At 43.9% G+C, this 18,997-nt stretch overlaps 1 protein-coding gene across 3 annotated transcripts in view; it reads left to right on the forward strand.

The window, feature by feature from the left end:
- LOC122929736 overlaps nucleotides 1–18,997 on the forward strand; it is a 47,466-nt gene that overhangs the window by 12,619 nt on the left and 15,850 nt on the right. For 2 of the 3 annotated variants that reach the window (XM_044283408.1, XM_044283406.1), the window contains exon 3: nucleotides 2,153–2,212. The exons of the other annotated variant lie outside the window; for it this stretch is intronic. In XM_044283408.1, coding sequence (XP_044139343.1) covers nucleotides 2,153–2,212 — 60 coding nt within the window. The remainder of the gene's footprint in view (nucleotides 1–2,152; nucleotides 2,213–18,997) is intronic. 3 annotated transcript variants of the gene reach the window in all.

Below are 18,997 nucleotides of genomic sequence, written 5' to 3' on the forward strand. Positions count from 1 at the left end.
CAATCCGGGTACTTCAGTCTCTAAATTGGTGGAAGAACCACGAAAACTTATCCAAGGGGACTCCCTGGCAGAAAACTCCCCTAATACAAGTAGTAACGGACGCAAGTCTGTCCGGCTGGGGCGCAAAAGTAGGGGATCATCTCTTTCAGGGCACCTGTCCACAATCGATCAAATCCCAGTCGTCAAATTTCAGGGAACTGAGAGCAGTTTGGGAAGCATTGAAGGCAGCAGAGGGAATACTATGTCTTCACCATATAAAAGTGCTATCAGACAACACTACTGCCATCGCCTATCTCTCTCATCAAGGTGGAACGCGGTCAACAACTCTTCAAACGCTGACAACGAAAAAAAAATTCATGGGCGGAGCAGAAAGTGGCCTCCATCTCTGCAGTTCATCTGAAAGGAACGCTGAATCGGGAAGCGGATTTCCTCAGCCGCCACAAGATCAATCATACAGAATGGTCCCTAAGCTCAGAGACATTCAGGTTAGTGGTAGAAAAGTGGGGGATGCCCGACGTGGATCTATTTGCCACCAGGGTAAACTCAAAGGTGGAGACATTCTGTTCCTTAAACCCCAGGGACAGACCTCATGCCTTGGACACCTTCGCCATCCATTGGCATTGGAAACTATGCTATGCTTTCCCTCCGCTCCCCTTAATTACGAAGGTAATCCATAAAATTTGACAAGGCCACGGTGATCGTGATCGCTACCCTATGGACCGAAGAGGAGCTGGTTCGCATCTCTCCAGAAATACTTCCTCCAGGATCCTTGGCCCCTTCTTATGCGGGGGGAATCTACTCCATCAGAGTCCGGTTTGCACCCAAACCCACAGTTTCTGAAATTAGCAGCATGGATCCTGAGACCCAGACTCTAAGACGACAGGGCTTGTCAGATAAAGTTATTACTACCTTGAAAGCCTCCAGAAAGAAGGTAACATCCGCAATCTACCTTTAAAATCTGGAAGCGCTTCTGTTCCTGGAGTGGCGACAAGTCCACACACTTGCATAGACCCAACATTCAAAGAATCCTGGATTTCACGCAACAGGGTCTCGACCTGGGGCTTAGAACCTCTACCCTGAAGGTCCAAATCTCAGCCCTAAGTTGTTTTTTTGACCAGGATATAGCTAGTCATCGTTGGGTCAGAAGATTTATTAGAGCAGCTACCAGACTCCATCCAACAACCACCTCCTGGGATTTAAATATTGTTCTTACGGGTCTCGCTCTACCACCATTTGAACCCATTTCCAATTGTTCAATTAAATTATTGTCCTCAAAAGACTGCCTTCCTAATTGCAATAACCTCGGCCCGCAGATTAGGCGAGTTGCAGGCTCTATCCGTTAGGGACCCCTACCTCCGTGTCCTAGATGATAGGATCATTCTCCGATTTTCTCCCTAAAGTTGTATCCAGCTTTCATCAGAGACAGGAAATTACCCTGCCTTTCTTTTGTCAGCACCCCTCTAATGACAGAGAATCTTCCTTCCACTCTCTGGATGTTAGTCGGGCAGTTCTAAACTATATTTCTGCTACTGCTAAGTTTAGAAAATCCAACAACTTGCTAGTTCTCTTTTGGAGGAAGGTACAAGGGCCAGAAAGCCTCCCGGTCTTCTATAGCTAGATGGATCAAGGAAACTATTTGCTTGTGTTACCAAATTCAAAATCTTCCGTGTCCAGTCAACATTAGGGCCCATCCCACTAGGGCCATGTCTTCCTCGCAGGCAGAGAGAGCTGGGCATCCCTGGAAGAAATATGTCAAGCTGCCACTTGGTCCAGCATCCATACATTTATAAAACACTACCACCTGGATCTTTTCAGATCCTCTGATCTGTCCTTCGGCCAGAAAGTCCTCCAGGCCGTAGCCCCCCCCCCTTAACTGATATATTTTTGTATATCTCCTTGTATGCCGTCGTGATGATGCTATGAAAAAAACGGAATTAGACTTACTGGTAATTCTGTTTCCATGAGATCATCACGACGACGGCACGTTATTCCCTCCCTACATATATTTCAAAATTTTAAGGTTCTCCAGAAGGTATGAAGCAATACCTTTTTCACTGTTTATTTTTGTCACCACCGAGTTACTCTGTGTGATTTTGGAAACACTGGTTGTGGGAGGGGGGTATTTAACCTTTCTCTGTTCCTGCCCCTACAGAGGTCAGGGGTCAATCTCCTTGTATGCCGTCGTGATGATCTCCTGGAAACAGAATTACCGGTAAGTCTAGTTACGGATTTTAACACCTTGCATCACAAAAAGTGCATATGCCCCCCAAAGTAGTACAAATCAAACCGTCATCTCGTCCTGCAAAAAATGAGCCCCTACATAAAACAATCGTGCAAAAAAAACAACATGGCTCTCAGAATATGGAGACACTAAAACATTATTTTTGTTGTTTTTGTTTCAAAAATGCTTTTATTGTGTTAAAAGTTAAAAAAAAATTGACATATTAGGTATTGTCGTGTCTGTAACAACCAGGTCTATTAAAATATCACATGACTTAATCCCTCAGGTGAACACCGTAAAGAAAAGAAAAACGGTGTCAAGCCCTTTTTTGTCACCTTACATCACAAAAAGTGGAATACAAAGCAATCAAAAATTCATACACACCAAAATAGTACCAATCAAACCGTCATCTCATCCCGCAAAAAATTAGCCCCTACATAAAACAATCGGGCAAAAAAATAAATAAAACTGTGGCTCTCAGAATATGGAGACACTAAAACATTGTTTTTTGTTTCAAAAATGCATTTATTGTGTAAAACTTAAATTAATCAAAAAAAGTATACATATTAGGTATTGTCACATCCGTAACAACCTGCTGTATAAAAATATCAAATGACCTGACCCCTCAGGTGAACACCATAAAAAAAAAAAAAAAAAACAACTGTCAAAGCCATTTTGTCCCCACACCTCCACAACTGCACCACCTAGAGGTTACCCTGCCTTCTCAGGGACAGGAAACAACTGTAAGGTTAGCCAATAAGGGCCCCCTCCCTCTTACCTTCTCCAGTTGTTTCCCCTTTCCCTCTGAAGGCAGGATCGTGGATCAGCATGGAGCACAGGGCCTTTAGTTTGTTAACCCGGTTAGTCCAGAGGGACCACTGCAGGAGTAGTGGTCGCGGACCAAGGAGGATCGCTCCTCCCTCCTCTCGGACGCAGACGTCAGCGTGAAGCACGCTGACATAATCGCGCCAATCAGAGACTGGAGTTAGAGGAGGACGCCGGTTCCCACATGTTCTCCTTCCTGTGGTGGACACAGTGATTCCTACTGGCAGCATGTCTCTGCAGGGGGAAAGTGATGCCACCCGCAAATCAACTGATGCTTTCAGGCCTTCAGCCCGGTAAGGTTCCTCCCCTGATAAAACATAATATTGTTTTATATATATCAAGTCCTCCCTTCTGTGCACAGGAGTGATTCTTCCTCCTGGGTGACCATTCTCTATTGAGGAAATAATTTTTACTGAGCTAAAATGTCTCCGCTATGGGGAGAGAAAGCATTAAAGGGGTACCGTCCCAAAAGAAGTGTGTAAAAAGGGTCCTCTCTGCCTCTTCCAAAAAAATCGCTGTGCCCAAGGTGTACTAATAGGGTAGTCTCTGAAGAAACTCTTTCCCTGGTAGAAAGCTTAAGAACCATGTTTAAAGAAAAAGTCAAAGCAGCGGTTGATGCTAAACTTTTGGCCATCCCTCCCAGAGCCTCCACTTCAAATACCCCTATTCTGGAGGAACAGGCTTCTGACTTTGATGAATGGGAAATTTCTTCGGATGCAAGCTCTACTGTCTCAGAAAATGCTCCAGGTCGTCCTCTCTGTTCCATTGTTCTTAAAAACTATCAGGGCTACGATAAATTTGGAAGAACCTAGAGAACCTCTGTCGGTCCAGGACCAAATGTTTGTGGGGCTTGCGGACAGAAAAAAACGTGTTTTTCCTGTTCACAATAACATTAAGACTTTTATACTTAATGAGTGGTAGGATCCTGAGAAGAGACAATCAGCATCCAAAATGTTTAAAAGGAAATATCCGTTTGCTCAGGAGGATTCTTGCTCAGGAGGATTCTGCATCCTGGGACAGACCTCCTAAGGCGGATGCTCTGGTAGCGAGGATTTCCAAAAAGTCCTCTCTACCGTTTGGGAAGACCCTATGGATAGAAAAAAGGAAGTCCCTTCTTGAAAAGTCTTGGGAGTCATCTAAGGCTATGTTAAAGGGAACCTGTCACCATGATTTAGCGCATAGAGCTGGGGACATGGGCTGCTAGATGGCCACTAGCACATCTGCAGTACCCAGGTCCCATAGCTCTCTGCGCTTTTATGGTGTTAAAATACCGTTTTTAGTGATATGCAAATTACCTCCTATGTGTCCTGTAGCCGGAGATGAGTCCAGCGGAAGGGAGCCCAGCACCGCCCCGCGTCCGCCGAATCTCCTCCTTGCCTGCTGACGTCATAGAGCTGCATTGCCGAAATCTCGCGATGCGCGAGCTAGCGCATGCGCAGTCTCGGCATCATGTTCATTCCCTGTACTGGAATCAGCACAGGGAACGAACTACGCATGCGCTAGCTCGCGCATCGCGAGATTTCGGCACTGCAGCTCTATGACGTCAGCAGGCAAGGAGGAGATTCGGCGGACGCGGGGCGGTGCTGGGCTCCCTTCCGCTGGACTCATCTCCGGCTACAGGACACATAGGAGGTAATTTGACAGGTTTCCTTTAAGACCAGGAATATCGGCCACATACACAGCTAGGACTCTGTCTTTGTGGCTGGGGCAGCTAGAAAAGCACTTTGAGTTGGGCACTCCCAGGGAGGATATTCTAGCCTCTATTCCCATGCTTAATCAGGCCTCTAACTTCCTGGCCGATGCCTCTACTGATATTGTAAAGCTATCTGCAAAAATGGCAGCTCTATCCAATGCCTCCTGCAGAGCAATTTGGTCATGTTCAGGAGACAAAGCGTGTAAAAACAGATTATGTTCCCTACCATGTGAAGGCGACTGGGTGTTTGGCACTGCATTAGATGACATCCTGAAAAAAGCCACTGACAGGAAAAAGGGGTTTTCTACAGAGTCAAAATTCTTCCACCAAAGATGCTCCTTTCGCCCCCAAGATGTACTAGACCCGAAGAAAAAAAGAACCCAGTACTTCCTGGCAGTCGTCTAAAGGGAAAAATGAAGGCTTCTTGTTTAAACCTGACAAAACCGCATGCCCTTCCTCCCAATGACGCCAGAAGTCCGGTGGGGGGAAGGCTAAAGGATTTTGTCATTAAGCCTGGGAAATAATTTTTGCCTCTCCTTGGGTGCTCTCGACCATCAGGGAGGGTTACCGTTTAGATTTCCTGCAGATCCCTCCAGAAAAATGTCTGGAAAATGCAAAACTAAAGGGAGAAGATTGGGAAACGATGGACCAACAAATAGCCCTTCTTTTACAGAAAAGAGCCATAATATGAGTCCCATTGGAGGAACAAGGAAAGGGGTTTTATTCCTCAATATTTCTAGTCAGGAAACCAAACTGTTCCTTCAGAGCAATAATAAATCTGAACAGATACATGATATAGAAAAGATTCAAGATGGAATCAGTAAAGTCTGTAGTCAATCTTTTATCGAAAGAGTGCTTTATGATCACAATAGACCTCTCAGATGCCTATTGCCACGTACCAATTCACAGGGATTATCAGAATTATTTGAGAATGGCAGTATGGTTCCAGGGAGGTTTACATCACTTCCAATTTCAGGTTCTGCCGTTTTAGCCTATGTTTGACACCAAGAATCTTTACGAAGATTATGGCGGAGGTAACAAAAATCTTTCTGATACCTTACCTGGACGACTTCCTAATTGCAGCAACATCAGAGAGTCACTTACAGGCACATCTTCAGACAGTATCAGACACTATTTCAGATCTAGGCTGGATAATAAACGTGGAGAAGTCTTGCCTTCTTCCCACACAAGAAAGAATATTCCTGGCAGTACTATTAGATTCCCGGTGGATGTCTTCCTTACATCCAGAACACAAACGAGAACGCTTAATCCCAAAAATTCTGAAATTTCAATGGTTGGAAATATCTTTAATCAGGGAAATAATGACAGTGCTAGGTCTCATGACTTCCACTATTCCATCGTTGAAGTGGTCTCAGGCCCACTTGAGGGTCCTTCAGTCGTTTCTGTTGAAAGCATGGGACAAGAAGCAAACATCTTTAAACAAAAAAGTAAAAATTCCTGCAGAGGTGAAGATCTCTATGTTATGGTGAACAAAGCAGAAAAATCTATCCCGGGGAGTGGAGTGGTGTCAGACGAATCAGGTGGTGATTTACAACCGATACAAGCAAGCGGGGTTGGGGAGCATACATAGAGGATATCATGAAGCAGAGCCTATGGCAGACAGATCTGGAACAAGCATCTTCCAATATGTGGGAACTGAGTGCGGTCTGGCAGGCTCTAAATGCCTTTGCTCCCTCGGTTCAGTTGCAACATGTAAGAATTATCTCAGACAAGACCGCCATGGTAGCTTATCTGAACAAACAAGGGGGGCAAGGACCCACTCTCTCTCTCTGGTAGCAAAGATCTTTGTCTGGGCCGAGGCAAACCTATTGTCCTTTTCAGCCGTCCATATAAAAGGGAAGGAAAATCCTGTGGCAGACTTTTTGAGCAGAAAACAACTAAAAGAAGGAGAATGGAATCTGAATCCACTGGTCTTCAAGCAAATATGTGGGAGATGGGGATATCCAAAGAAAGACTTGTTTGCCTCAAGGAAGAACAGTAAAGTGAAGAAGTTCTACTCTGTCTCTCCAGGATAGGCCTCTGAAGGTAGTTGCTCTGTCGATTCGGTGGCCCAGGAGGCTCCTCTACGGCTCCCCCCCACCCCCGGTCCCCCTAATTTCCAGGGTATTGACAAAGGTTATATAAGAAAAGGTTCAGATCATTCTAATAACACCATTTTGGCTCAGGAGGGCTTGGTTCCCGGTGCTAAAAAACTTTGTGGGAGAAGATTACTGGACTCTTACCCCTCTTGCCAGATCTCCTTTCCCAGGGTCCCGTAGTTCATCCCAGTATTCCTCAGCTCCGGTTAACTGCCTGGAAGTTGAAAGAGCCATCTTGAGAAGTAAGGGCCTTTCCGACACCATAATCTCCACTCCCATGCACAGTAGAAAACCGTTAACTTCGAAGATGCTGGGAAGCCTTCTTACGGTTCGGGAAAGATGCTTGGGACCCCTCTATGGAGCCAAGCATTGGACTGATCCTGGACTTCCTGCAAAAAGGCATTGACAAAGGTCTGACAGCGAGTACTTTAAGAGTTGAGGTTGCAGCACTGAGCGCTTTCATGGGGACAAAGTGGCATGTAGAATACGCTCAAAGCTTAGCTCTTCTGTTCTGCCTTGGGACCTGAATCTGGTCCTTACAGTTTTGATGCACCCCCCCCCCCCCCCCCCCGTTTGAGCCTATCAGTGATATACCCTTGAGAATGTTGACACTAAAAACTGTTTTCCTATTGGCCATTACAACGCCTATAAGGTTAGGGGAGATCCAGGCTTTTTCTATCATGCCTCCTTACCTAACAATTTTTGAAGATAGAATTGTTTTGAGACATTCCACAGAGTTCCTCCCTAAAGTTGGTTCAACTGTCAACAGGAAATCTCTCTCCCTTCCCTTTGTTCCCAGGCAGGTTCTGAAAAAGAGAAGTTGTTCCACAACCTAGATGTCAGGAGATGTGTGCTTCAGTACCTGGAAGCTACAAAGAACCTGAGAAAGTTAAACTGTTGATTCAATATCTTGAACTAAATTGGGGAAAGCAGCCAGCAAGGCGTCCATTGCTCGGTGGATTAAAGGGAACCTGTCACCGGGATTTTGTGTATAGAGCTGAGGACATGGGTTGCTAGATGGCCGCTAGCACATCCGCAATACCCAGTCCACATAGCTCTGTGCGCTTTTATTGTGTAAAAAAAACGATTTGATACATATGCAAATTAACCTGAGATGAGTCCTGTATGTGGGATGAGTCAGGGACAGGACTTATCTCAGTTTAATTTGCATAGGTATCATATCATTTTTTTTCCACAATAAAAGCACACAGAGCTATGGGGACTGGGTATTGTGGACATGCTAGTGGCCATCTAGCAGCCCATGTCCTCAGCTCTATACACAAAATCCCGGTGACAGGTTCCCTTTAAGCCTTGTATTGTTCTTTCCTGCTAACTTGAAGGCTTATTCCACCATAGCATTGGCAGCTTCTTGGGCGGAAGGCGCCTCTGCTTCTCTTGAGGAAATTTGTTGGGCTGCCACCTGGTCAAGCCCCTGTACTTTTCTTTAAGCACTATAAGTTAGATGTCTTGGCCAGCATGGACTTATCCTTCGGTAGGAAGGTTTTGTCTGCGGTTGTCGTCCCCCCTGCCCCCACCTAAAATTATTACTCTGTTATTCCTCCAGGTGGTGCCGTTGTGGAGGCATGGGGAAAAGATGCTAATTACTCTTACCGGTAATTGGATTTTCCTTTTAACCTCCACAATAGCACGAGGAATTCCCACCCAATGATCTTTATACAAAAAAATATTCTATTGTTCATGTAACTGGATCAAATTATGTTTTTTTTTGTTATATTTGTTGAACCTTATTAAATGGTGACAGTTACTTCTGAGTCCTAGGTTATTAACTGGAGAAGGTAAGAGGCAGGGGTCCCTTTATTGGCTGATCTCACAGTTGTTTCCCGTAGTTTCCAAAATGGGGTAACTTTTTTTTTTTGTTTCTACTCTAGGGGTGCGTCTTAATGTGACTTGACTTAAAATTATCCCAGTAAAATCTGCCCTCCAAAAACCACATGGCATTCCTTTTCTTCTGCGCCCTGCTGTGTCCCCGTACAGCATTTTACGATCACAACTGGGGTGTTTCTGTAGACTACAGAATCAGGGCAATAAGTATTGAATTTTGTTTGCTAGTTAACCCTTGCTTTGTTAGCGGTAAAAAATGGATTAAATTGGAAAATCTGCCCAAATTTTTTTTTCCTTTTAATTCTTGTGGAACACCGAAAGGGTAAAAAAAAGTTTGTAAAATCAGTTTTGAATACCTTGAGAGGTGTAGTTTCCAAAATGGGGTCACTTTTTTGGAGTTTCTACTCTAGGAGTGCATCATGGGGGGGGGTCTTCGAATGTGACATGGCAACTTAAAATTATCCCTGTGAGATCTGCCTTCCAAAATGCATATGGCGTTCTGCCATGGCGTTTCCGATCATATGTGGAGTGTTTCTGTATACTACACAATAAGGGTAATAAATATTAAGTTTTATTTGGCTGTTTGCCCATGCTTTGTTACTGGAAAAAATTGATTAAAATGCAAAATCTGCCAAAAAAGTGAAATTCTGAAATCTCATCTACATTTTCCTTTAGGTCTTGTGGATACCTAAAGGGTTAACAAAGTTTGTAAAAATCAGTTTTGAATACCTTGAGGGGTGTAGTTTCAAAAATGGGGGCATTTATGCCTGGTTTCTTTTATGTGAGCCTCACAAAGTGACTTCAGACCTGAACTGGTCCTTAAAAAGTGGGTTTTGGAAATTTTCTTCAAAATTTTAAGATTTGCTTCTAAGCCTTCTAACGTCCCCAAAAAAAAGAAAATTGCATTTACAAAATGATCCAAACAAGAAGTAGACATATGGGAAATGTAAAGTAATAACTATTTTAGGAGGTAACACTAATCTGTTTTAAAAGCAGAGAAATTGAAATTGTGAAAATTGAGAATTTTTCCAAATTTTGGGTAAATTTTAGAATTTTTTTTTTATAAATAAAAGTGAAATAATTATAAGTAAAAGTGGCAGATTTGCAAAAAATGGCGTGGTCCTAAAAGAGGTTGGCCACTCTGTTATAAAGAAAGTAGGGAGATATTACACTTACTAATATATTTTCTTAACCCGTACATGTACGGCGCTGGAAACTGGGACAGAAATCCCAGCGCCGATCAGCTGCAGGGGTTCGGCAGTCACTGATAGCCGGACCCCTGCTGTATGTGCCGGCATCGGCTAAAACACCGATGCCGGCGCATTAACCCTTGCACTGCCGCAGTCAGCGCTGACCTCGGCACATGCGGTATCCTGCCAGTTGTGGGGTGTCCATCGGGTCTCCGCGCTGCTGTGACGGGGACGCTATGGCCGGGAAGGCAGCCCGATGCCTTCCTTATGCATCGTGGCTGCCTTCCGTGACAGCCTGTGAGATCCAGCCCCCTGGATCTCGCAGGCAGAAAGCTGTAAGTGTATTACAGTGAATAATACACTTACAGCCAATGCATTACAATACAGAAGTATTGTAAGGCATTGTAAAAAGGGATCGGACCCCCAAAAGTTGAAGTTCCAGAGTGGGACAAAAAAATTAAGTTGAAAAAGAAGTTAAAAAAATAAAGTTTTACAAAAAAGTTCCAAGTAAAAAAAATAAAAACTTCCTGTTCCCAAAATAAAGTAAAAAATAAAGTTAAAAAATCATCCACCCTGTCAGGTGACTGCCATAAAAACTAATAATAATAAAAACAGTCAAAAAAGCCATTTTCTGGTCAACTTGCCTCACAGAAAGTGTAATACCAAGTGATCAAAAAGTCTTGTGTACCCCAAAATGTTACCAATCAGTCATCTCATTCCGCAAAAAATTAGCCCCTACATAAGACAATCACTTAAAAAATAAAAACCAATGGCACCCATAAATCTATTCATCAAAATCTGCGCTGCAAAAGCCATATGACGCTCCTTCCATTCTGAATCCTGCCATGTGCCCCCACAGAAGTTTACTACCACATATGGGGTGTTGTCGTATTCAGGAGAAAATGGCTAACAAATTATGGGGTGCTTTTTCTCCTGTTACCCCTTGTGAAAATTAAAAATTTTGGTCTAAAGCCAAATTTTATTGAAAGAAATGAAACTTTTTATTCTTACAGCCAAGTGTTTCAAAATTTTGTAAAACACTTAGGGGGTCAAAGTGCTCAGTACCCCCCTTAACCACCTTCGGACCGCCTAACGCAGGATTGCGTTCCGGAGGCGGTCGATTCATTCCTCCTTGACGCGCACACAGGCGCGCGCGTTCACAGGCACTGCAGGTAAGCGAGTGGATCTACAGCCTACCAAGCGGCGATCGTTCGCTGGCAGGCTGTAGATGCAAGTTTTTTTTTGTTTTTTAACCCCCTAAAAGGTATATTAGACGCTGTTTTGATAACAGCGTCTAATATACCTGGTCCTCTGGTGGTCCCTTTTGCTTGAATCGACCACTAGAGGACACAGGCAGCTCTGTAAAGTAGCACTAAACACCACTACACTACACTCCCCCCCCCCCCCCCTGTCACTTATTAACCCCTTTTTAACCATGATCACCCCCCTGTCATTGATCACCCCCCTATAAGGCTCCATTCAGACAGCTGTATGTGTTTTGCGGATCCGCGGTGTCCGTCTTTTGCACATCCGCAAAACACATACGGACATCTGAATGGAGCCTTACAGGGGGGTGATCAATGACATATAGCCCATTTAGTCTCCCTGATCACACCCCTGTAAGGCTGGCTCCATTCAGAGGTCCGTATGTGTTTTGCGGATCCATGGATCAGATCCGCAAAACACATACGGACGCCTGAATGGAGCCTTACAGGGGGGTGATCACCCCATATAGACTCCCTGATCACCCCCCTGTCATTGATCACTGGTCATTGAAAGGCTCCATTCAGACATTTTTTTGGCACAAGTTAGCGGAAATTGAATCCAAATTTCTAAAAATGCCCTCCTAATAGGAATTTGTGCCCCTTTGCCCAGTTTTTATTTTTTGTCACAAGTTAGTGGAATATGAGACTTTGTAAGGAAAAAAAATATATATAAATCATCATTTTCCGCTAACTTGTGACAAAAAATAAAAAGTTCTATGAACTCACTATGCCCATCAGCGAATACCTTAGGGTGTCTACTTTCCGAAATGGGGTCATTTGTGGGGGTTTTCTACTGTCTGGGCATTGTAGAACCTCAGGAAACATGACAGATGCTCAGAAAGTCAGAGCTGCTTCAAAATGCGGAAATTCACATTTTTGTACCATAGTTTGTAAACGCTATAACTTTTACCCAAACCATTAATTTTTTTACCCAAACTTTTTTTTTATCAAAGACATGTAGAACAATAAATTTAGAGAGAAATTTCTATAGAAATGTATTTTTTTTATTTTTAAATTTACAACTGAAAGTGAAAAATGTCATTTTTTTTTTTTTGCTAAAAATTCGGTAAAAATGTCAGCAGCAATGAAATACCACCAATTGAAAACTCTATTAGTGAGAAGAAAAGGAGGTAAAATTCATTTGGGTGGTAAGTTGTATGACTGAGCAATAAACCGTTAAAGTAGTGTAGTGCAGAATTGTAAAAAGTGGTCTGGTCATTAAGGGTGTTTAAGCTAGGGGAGCTGAGGTGGTTAAAGGGCTTCTGTCACCCCCAAAACCCTTATTATTTTTTTGAGCTTGTTAAAATCGTTATTTAACGACTATTCCCTATATTGGGATCTTAACTTTGTCTGTGGCTTCTTTTCATTAAAAAACTATCTTTTAAAATATGCAAATCGCTTCACTACCAGCAAGTAGGGCGTCCACCAAAAAAAACACCCCCTCCAGTGGCGTAACTACCGGGGAAGCAGGGGAAGCAGCTGCTTCGGCGCCCCAGCAGCGTGTGTGACAGTTTATTTTCAAGTTAGTTAAATATCGTGTTAGTTAAATATCGTCTTCACAGCCGCTAGTGTGATCTAATTTTACTGTCTGCTAAAGTCTCCTGGTCTGGGATTCGAACCCACAACCTCCAATCTATCAGTGAATCAGTGGCAAAGCATTTACCCTCACAGCCATAAAGGGTGCATTACAACTGACTGGGGAAAAAAAAAAAAAATACATCTATACACATGACAGCTGCCCAAACACACCTAGCATTGCTATATCTGTATATGACAGCTGTCCCTGCACACTCAGCTCTGCTATATCTCTATATATGACAGCTGCCCCAGCAAACCCAGCTCTACTTCATCTATACACATGACAGCTGCCAAAACACAGCCAGCTCTGCTACATCTATACACATGACAGCTGCCAAAACACAGCCAGCTCTGCTACATCTATACACATGACAGCTGCCAAAACACAGCCAGCTCTGCTACATCTATACACATGACAGCTGCCCCCAACACACCAGGCACTGCTATATCTCTATATGACAGCTGTCCCAGCACACTCAGCTCTACTATATCTCTATATATGACAGCTGCCCCAGCAAACCCAGCTCTACTACATCTATACACATGACAGCTGCCGAAACACAGCCAGCTCTGCTACATCATTACACATGACAGCTGCCCCCAACACACCAGCACTGCTATATATCTATATGACAGCTGTCCCAGCACACTCAGCTCTGCTATATCTCTATATATGACAGCTGCCCCAGCAAACCCAGCTCTACTACATCTATACACATGACAGATGCTTAAACACACCCAGCTCTGCTACATCTATACACATGACAGCTGCACCAGCACACTCAGCTCTGCTATATCTCTATATATGACAGCTGCCCCAGCAAACCCAGCTCTACTACATCTATACATGACAGATGCCCAAACACACCCAGCTCTGCTACATCTATACACATGACAGCTGCACCAGCACACTCAGCTCTACTATATCTCTATATATGACAACTGCCCCAGCAAACCCAGCTCTACTACATCTATACACATGACAGCTGCCGAAACACAGCCAGCACTGCTATATCTATACACATGACAGCTGCCCCAGCACACTCAGCTCTGCTATATCTCTATATATCTATCTACTGTATAGCAATACTTAGAGATATATAGATGTAGCAGGGCTGGTTGTCCTGGAGCAGCTATCATATATAGAGATATAGCAGGGCTGAGTGTGCTGGGACAGCTGTCATATAGAGATATAGCAGTGCTGGGTGTGTTTGGGCAGCTGTCATATGCATAGATGTAGCAGAGCTGGGTTTGCTGGGGCAGCTATCATATATAGAGATATAGCAGAGCTGAGCTGGAACAGCTGTCATATAGAGATATATCTGAGATACTGCTATATCTGTATATGACAGCTGTCTCAGCACATTCAGCTCTGCTACATCTCTATATATGAACAGCTGCCATGTGTATAGATGTACACTTAGCCAGCTATAACAGTAGAAGTCTCATATTTTTTCAGTCAGCCTCAAGGCAGCTCGTATGGTCTAGTGGTTAGCTGCTCTGCCTCTGAAGCAGAAGGTCGTGGGTTCGAATCCCAGCAGACTCTTTTCTGAAATACAAGCACTGAGTCCATATAAGGACATACAGGGCGGGACAGAATACAAGGCGGGACACAGGAAGAGGCTGCATCGCATCGCTGACATGGAGGTAAGTAGAAGTGTTTATTATTTTTTTTTTAATACCCGACTGTTACTGCCATGGGGGATCGGAAGGCACCTGATACTGGCACATGGGGGGAGGGGGGTTGGCACCTGATACTGGCACATGGGGGGAGGGGGGTTGGCACCTGATACTGGCACATGGGGGGGAGGGGGGTTGGCACCTGATACTGGCACATGGGGGGGGGGGAAGAGGCACCTGATACTGGCATATGGGGGGGAGTGGGGTTGGCACCTGATACTGGCATGGGGGGGAGGGAGAGAGGCACCTGATACTGGCATTGGGGGGGGGGGGGGAGGGAGAGAGGCACTTGATACTGGCACTTTTTTTGTGGTGGTGGTGGGGGGGAGATGGCACTATGATACTGGGACATAGGGGGGGGAGGCACCTGATACTGGCACCTGGAGGGGAGAGGGGGGGTTGGCACTTGATACTGGCACATGGGGGGGGGGGAGGCACCTGATACTGGCACATGGGGAGGGGGGAGGGAGAGAGGCACTTGATATTGGCACTTTTTAGTGTGGGGGGGGGGGAGATGGCACTATGATACTGGGACATGGGGAGGAGAGAGGCACTTGATACTGGCATGTGGGGGGGGGGGGTTGGCACTATGATACTGGCACATGGGGGAGAGGCACTTAATACTGGCACTTTTTTGCGGGGGAGATGGCACTATGATACTGGCACATGGGGGGAAGAGAGAGGCACTTGATACTGGCACATGGGGGGTGGGAAGGAGAGAGGCACTTGATACTGGCACATGGGGGGAGATGGCACTATGATACTGGGACATGTGGGGGGGGGGGAGAGGCACTTGATACTGGCACATGATGGGGGGCACTTACTGGCACATTATTGGGGGGCATTATGGGGGACACTAGGCCGGCAGCCTATCAGAGGCCGGACACTGAGCGGCATCTACTGGGGCACTATATATGGGGCATTTTATACTGGTACATTTTGGGGGGACCAAGCAGGAAGGGGGGAGAGGAGCACTATGGGGGAATTTACTGGGGGCACTATATAGGGGTATTTTATACTGGCACATTATGGGGGCACTATGGGGACATTAGCTCAACTGGGGGCATTACAAGGGGGTATTTTTTGCACTGTCACATTATAAGGAGAATTATTACTACTGGGGGGGGTGGGCATTATGGTGGGCTTTATTACTCCCCCATGGTATGACCCCCTAGTAGCAGCACCAGCCTCTCCCTGCTCTCCTATCCCTCTGCCCCTTCTCCAAATCCTTATTATAAAATCTTTCTCATTATGATAAAACACAACATCAGCTCCGCCGAGCCCCCGGCCAAAGTGTGGAAGTGGCGTCCGAGATCCCCAAGGGCCAAGCCATGTAACTGTAAGTGTTCATGTGGAGTATGTTTATGTTATGCACATATAGCCTACACTGTGCCCCACAATATACAGTATACCGCTACACTGTGCCACACAATATACAGTATACCTCTATACTGTGCCTCACAATGTACAGTATACCTCTACACTGTGCCTCACAATATACAGTATACTGCTACACTGTGCCCCACAATATACAGTATACCTCTACACTGTGCCTCACAATATACAGTATACTGCTACTGTGCCACACAATATACAGTACACCTCTACACTGTGCCCCACAATATACAGTATACTGCTACACTGTGCCCCACAATATACAGTATACCTCTACACTGTGCCTCACAATATACAGTATACTGCTACTGTGCCACACAATATACAGTATACCGCTACACTGTGCCCCACAATATACAGTATACCTCTACACTGTGCCCCACAATATACAGTATACCGCTACACTGTGCCTCACAATATACAGTATACTGCTACTGTGCCACACAATATACAGTATACCTCTACACTGTGCCCCACAATATACAGTATACCGCTACACTGTGCCCCACAATATACATTATACCTCTACACTGTGCCCCACAATATACAGTATACCTCTACACTGTGCCTCACAATGTACAGTATACTGCTACTGTGCCACACAATATACAGTATACCTCTACACTGTGCCCCACAATATACAGTATACCGCTACACTGTGCCACACAATATACAGTATACCTCTACACTGTGCCTCACAATATACCGCTACACTGTGCCACACAATATACAGTATACCGCTACACTGTGCCTCACAATATACCTCAACACTGTGCCACACAATATACAGTATACCGCTACACTGTGCCTCACAATATACCTCTACACTGTGCCACACAATATACAGTATACCTCTATACTGTGCCACACAATATACAGTATACCGCTACACTGTGCCAAAGGAGTGGGGTTTACACAGGAGGAGGGAGGTGCGAAGCGCGCTGAGGGGGGCCCTTACAAATATTTGCTGTGGGGCCCAGTCACTTCTAGTTACGCCCCTGACCCCCTCCTTTTGTTGATTGACAGGGCCAGCCGGAGGAGGAGATCGCTGCTGGCCCTATCAATCAACAAAAGGAGGGGGCGTTTTTTTGCGATGGCTACCAGCAAGTAGACGCCCTACTTGCTGGTAGTGAAGCGATTTGCATACTTAAAAAAATTGTTTTTTAATGAAAAGAAGCCACAGAGAAAGTTAAGATCCCTATATAGGGAATAGTAGTTAAATAACGATTTTAACAAGCCAAAAAAAAAGGGTTTTGGGGGTGACAGAAGCCCTTTAAGGGTACGTCAGGGTCTCTACAAAATAGTGCCCAAAAAACATTCTAGCGAAATCTGCCTCCAAAATCCATATGGCGCTCCTTTCCTTCTGACCACTGCTACGTCTCCATAGAGCAGTTTACCACCACATATGGGGTATTTCTGTAAGCTGCAGAATCAGAGTAATGTATCCTGCGGTTTATTTCGCGGTTAACCCTTCCTGTGTTGCAAGAATAAATTGATTAGCATAAAAAATACCAAAAAAGTTACAAATTTCACCTCCATTTTCCGTTAATTCTTGTAGAACACCTCAAGGGTTAACAAAGTTTGTAACATCAGTTTTGAATAATTTGAGGTGTAGTTTCTAAAATGTGGTAATTTATGGGCAGTTTCCATTCACGTAAGCCCCTCAAAATTACTTTATAACTGAATTGGTGCTTAAAAATTTGGGGGGGAATTTTTGTTGTAAATTTGAAAAATAGCTTCTAAACTTCTAACGACCTTTTAACCCCTTAAGGACTCGGCCCTATTTCACCTTACGGACTTGGCCATTTTTTGCAAATCTGACCAGTGTCCTTACGGACTTGCTGATAACTTTAAAACGCTTTGACTTATCCAGGCCATTCTGAGATTGTTTTTTCGTCACATATTGTACTTCATGACACTGGTAAAATGAAGTAATAAAAATTCATTTTTATTTATAAAAAAAAATACAAAATTTACCAAAAATTTGTAAAAAAAAATGCTAATTTCCTAGTTTCAATTTCTCTACTTCTATAATACATAGTAATACCTCCAAAAATAGTTATTACTTTACAATCCCCATATGTCTACTTCATGTTTGGATCATTTTGGGAATGATATTTTATTTTTTGGGGATGTTACAAGGCTTAGAAGTTTAGAAGCAAATCTTGAAATTTTTCAGAAATTTTCAAAAACCCAATATTTAGGGACCAGTTCAGTTCTCAAGTCACTTTGTGAGGCTTATATAATAGAAACCACCCAAAAATGACCCCATTCTATAAACTACCCCCCCCCCCCCTCAAGGTATTCAAAACTGATTTTACAAACTTTGTTAACCCTTTAGGTGTTCCACAAGAATTAATGGAAAATAGAGAGACAATTTCAAAATTTCACTTTTTTTGCAGATTTTCCATTTATTTTTATTTTTTTCCAGTTACAAAGCAAGGGTTAACAGCCAAACCAAACTCAATATTTATGGCCCTGATTCTGTAGTTTACAGAAACACCCCATATGTGGTCGTAAACTACTGTACGGACACACGGCAGGGCACAGAAGGAAAGGAATGCCATACGGTTTTTGGAAGGCAGATTTTGCTGGACTGTTTTTTTTTTACACCATGTCCCATTTGAAGCCCCCCTGATGCACCCCTAGAGTAGAAACTCCATAAAAGTAATCTGAGGGGTTAGATTATGTGATATTTTTATAGAGCCGGTCGATACGAATGCGGCGATACCAAATATGTATACTTTTTTTTATTTATATAAGTTTTACACAATAACAGCTTTTTTAAAACAAAAAAATTATGTTTTAGTGTCTCCATATTCTGAGCCATAGTTTTTTGTTTTTTTTGGGTGAATGTGTCAGGTAGGGGCTCATTTTTTGCGGAATGAGGTGACTGTTAGATTGGTACTATTTTGGTGAGCAAACAATTTTGGTGGGCAAACGCCTTTTTGATCGCTTGCTGTTGTATTTTTTACGGTGTTCATCTGAGGGGTTAGGTCATGTGATATGTTTATAGAGCCGGTCAATACTGACGCAGCGATACCTAATATGTATACTTTTTTTTTTTCCCCCCATTTTTTTTAACTTTATTTGGGGAAAATTACGTTTTTGTTTATTTTTTCTTGAAAATTTTAATTTTGGGGGGGGGGGGGAAACTCTTTTTTCACTTTATTTCACTTTATTTTTTTGTCCCACTTTGGGACTTGAAC

The sequence above is a fragment of the Bufo gargarizans genome, chromosome 2 (genome assembly GCF_014858855.1).
Source record: "Bufo gargarizans isolate SCDJY-AF-19 chromosome 2, ASM1485885v1, whole genome shotgun sequence".
NCBI lineage: Eukaryota > Metazoa > Chordata > Amphibia > Anura > Bufonidae > Bufo > Bufo gargarizans.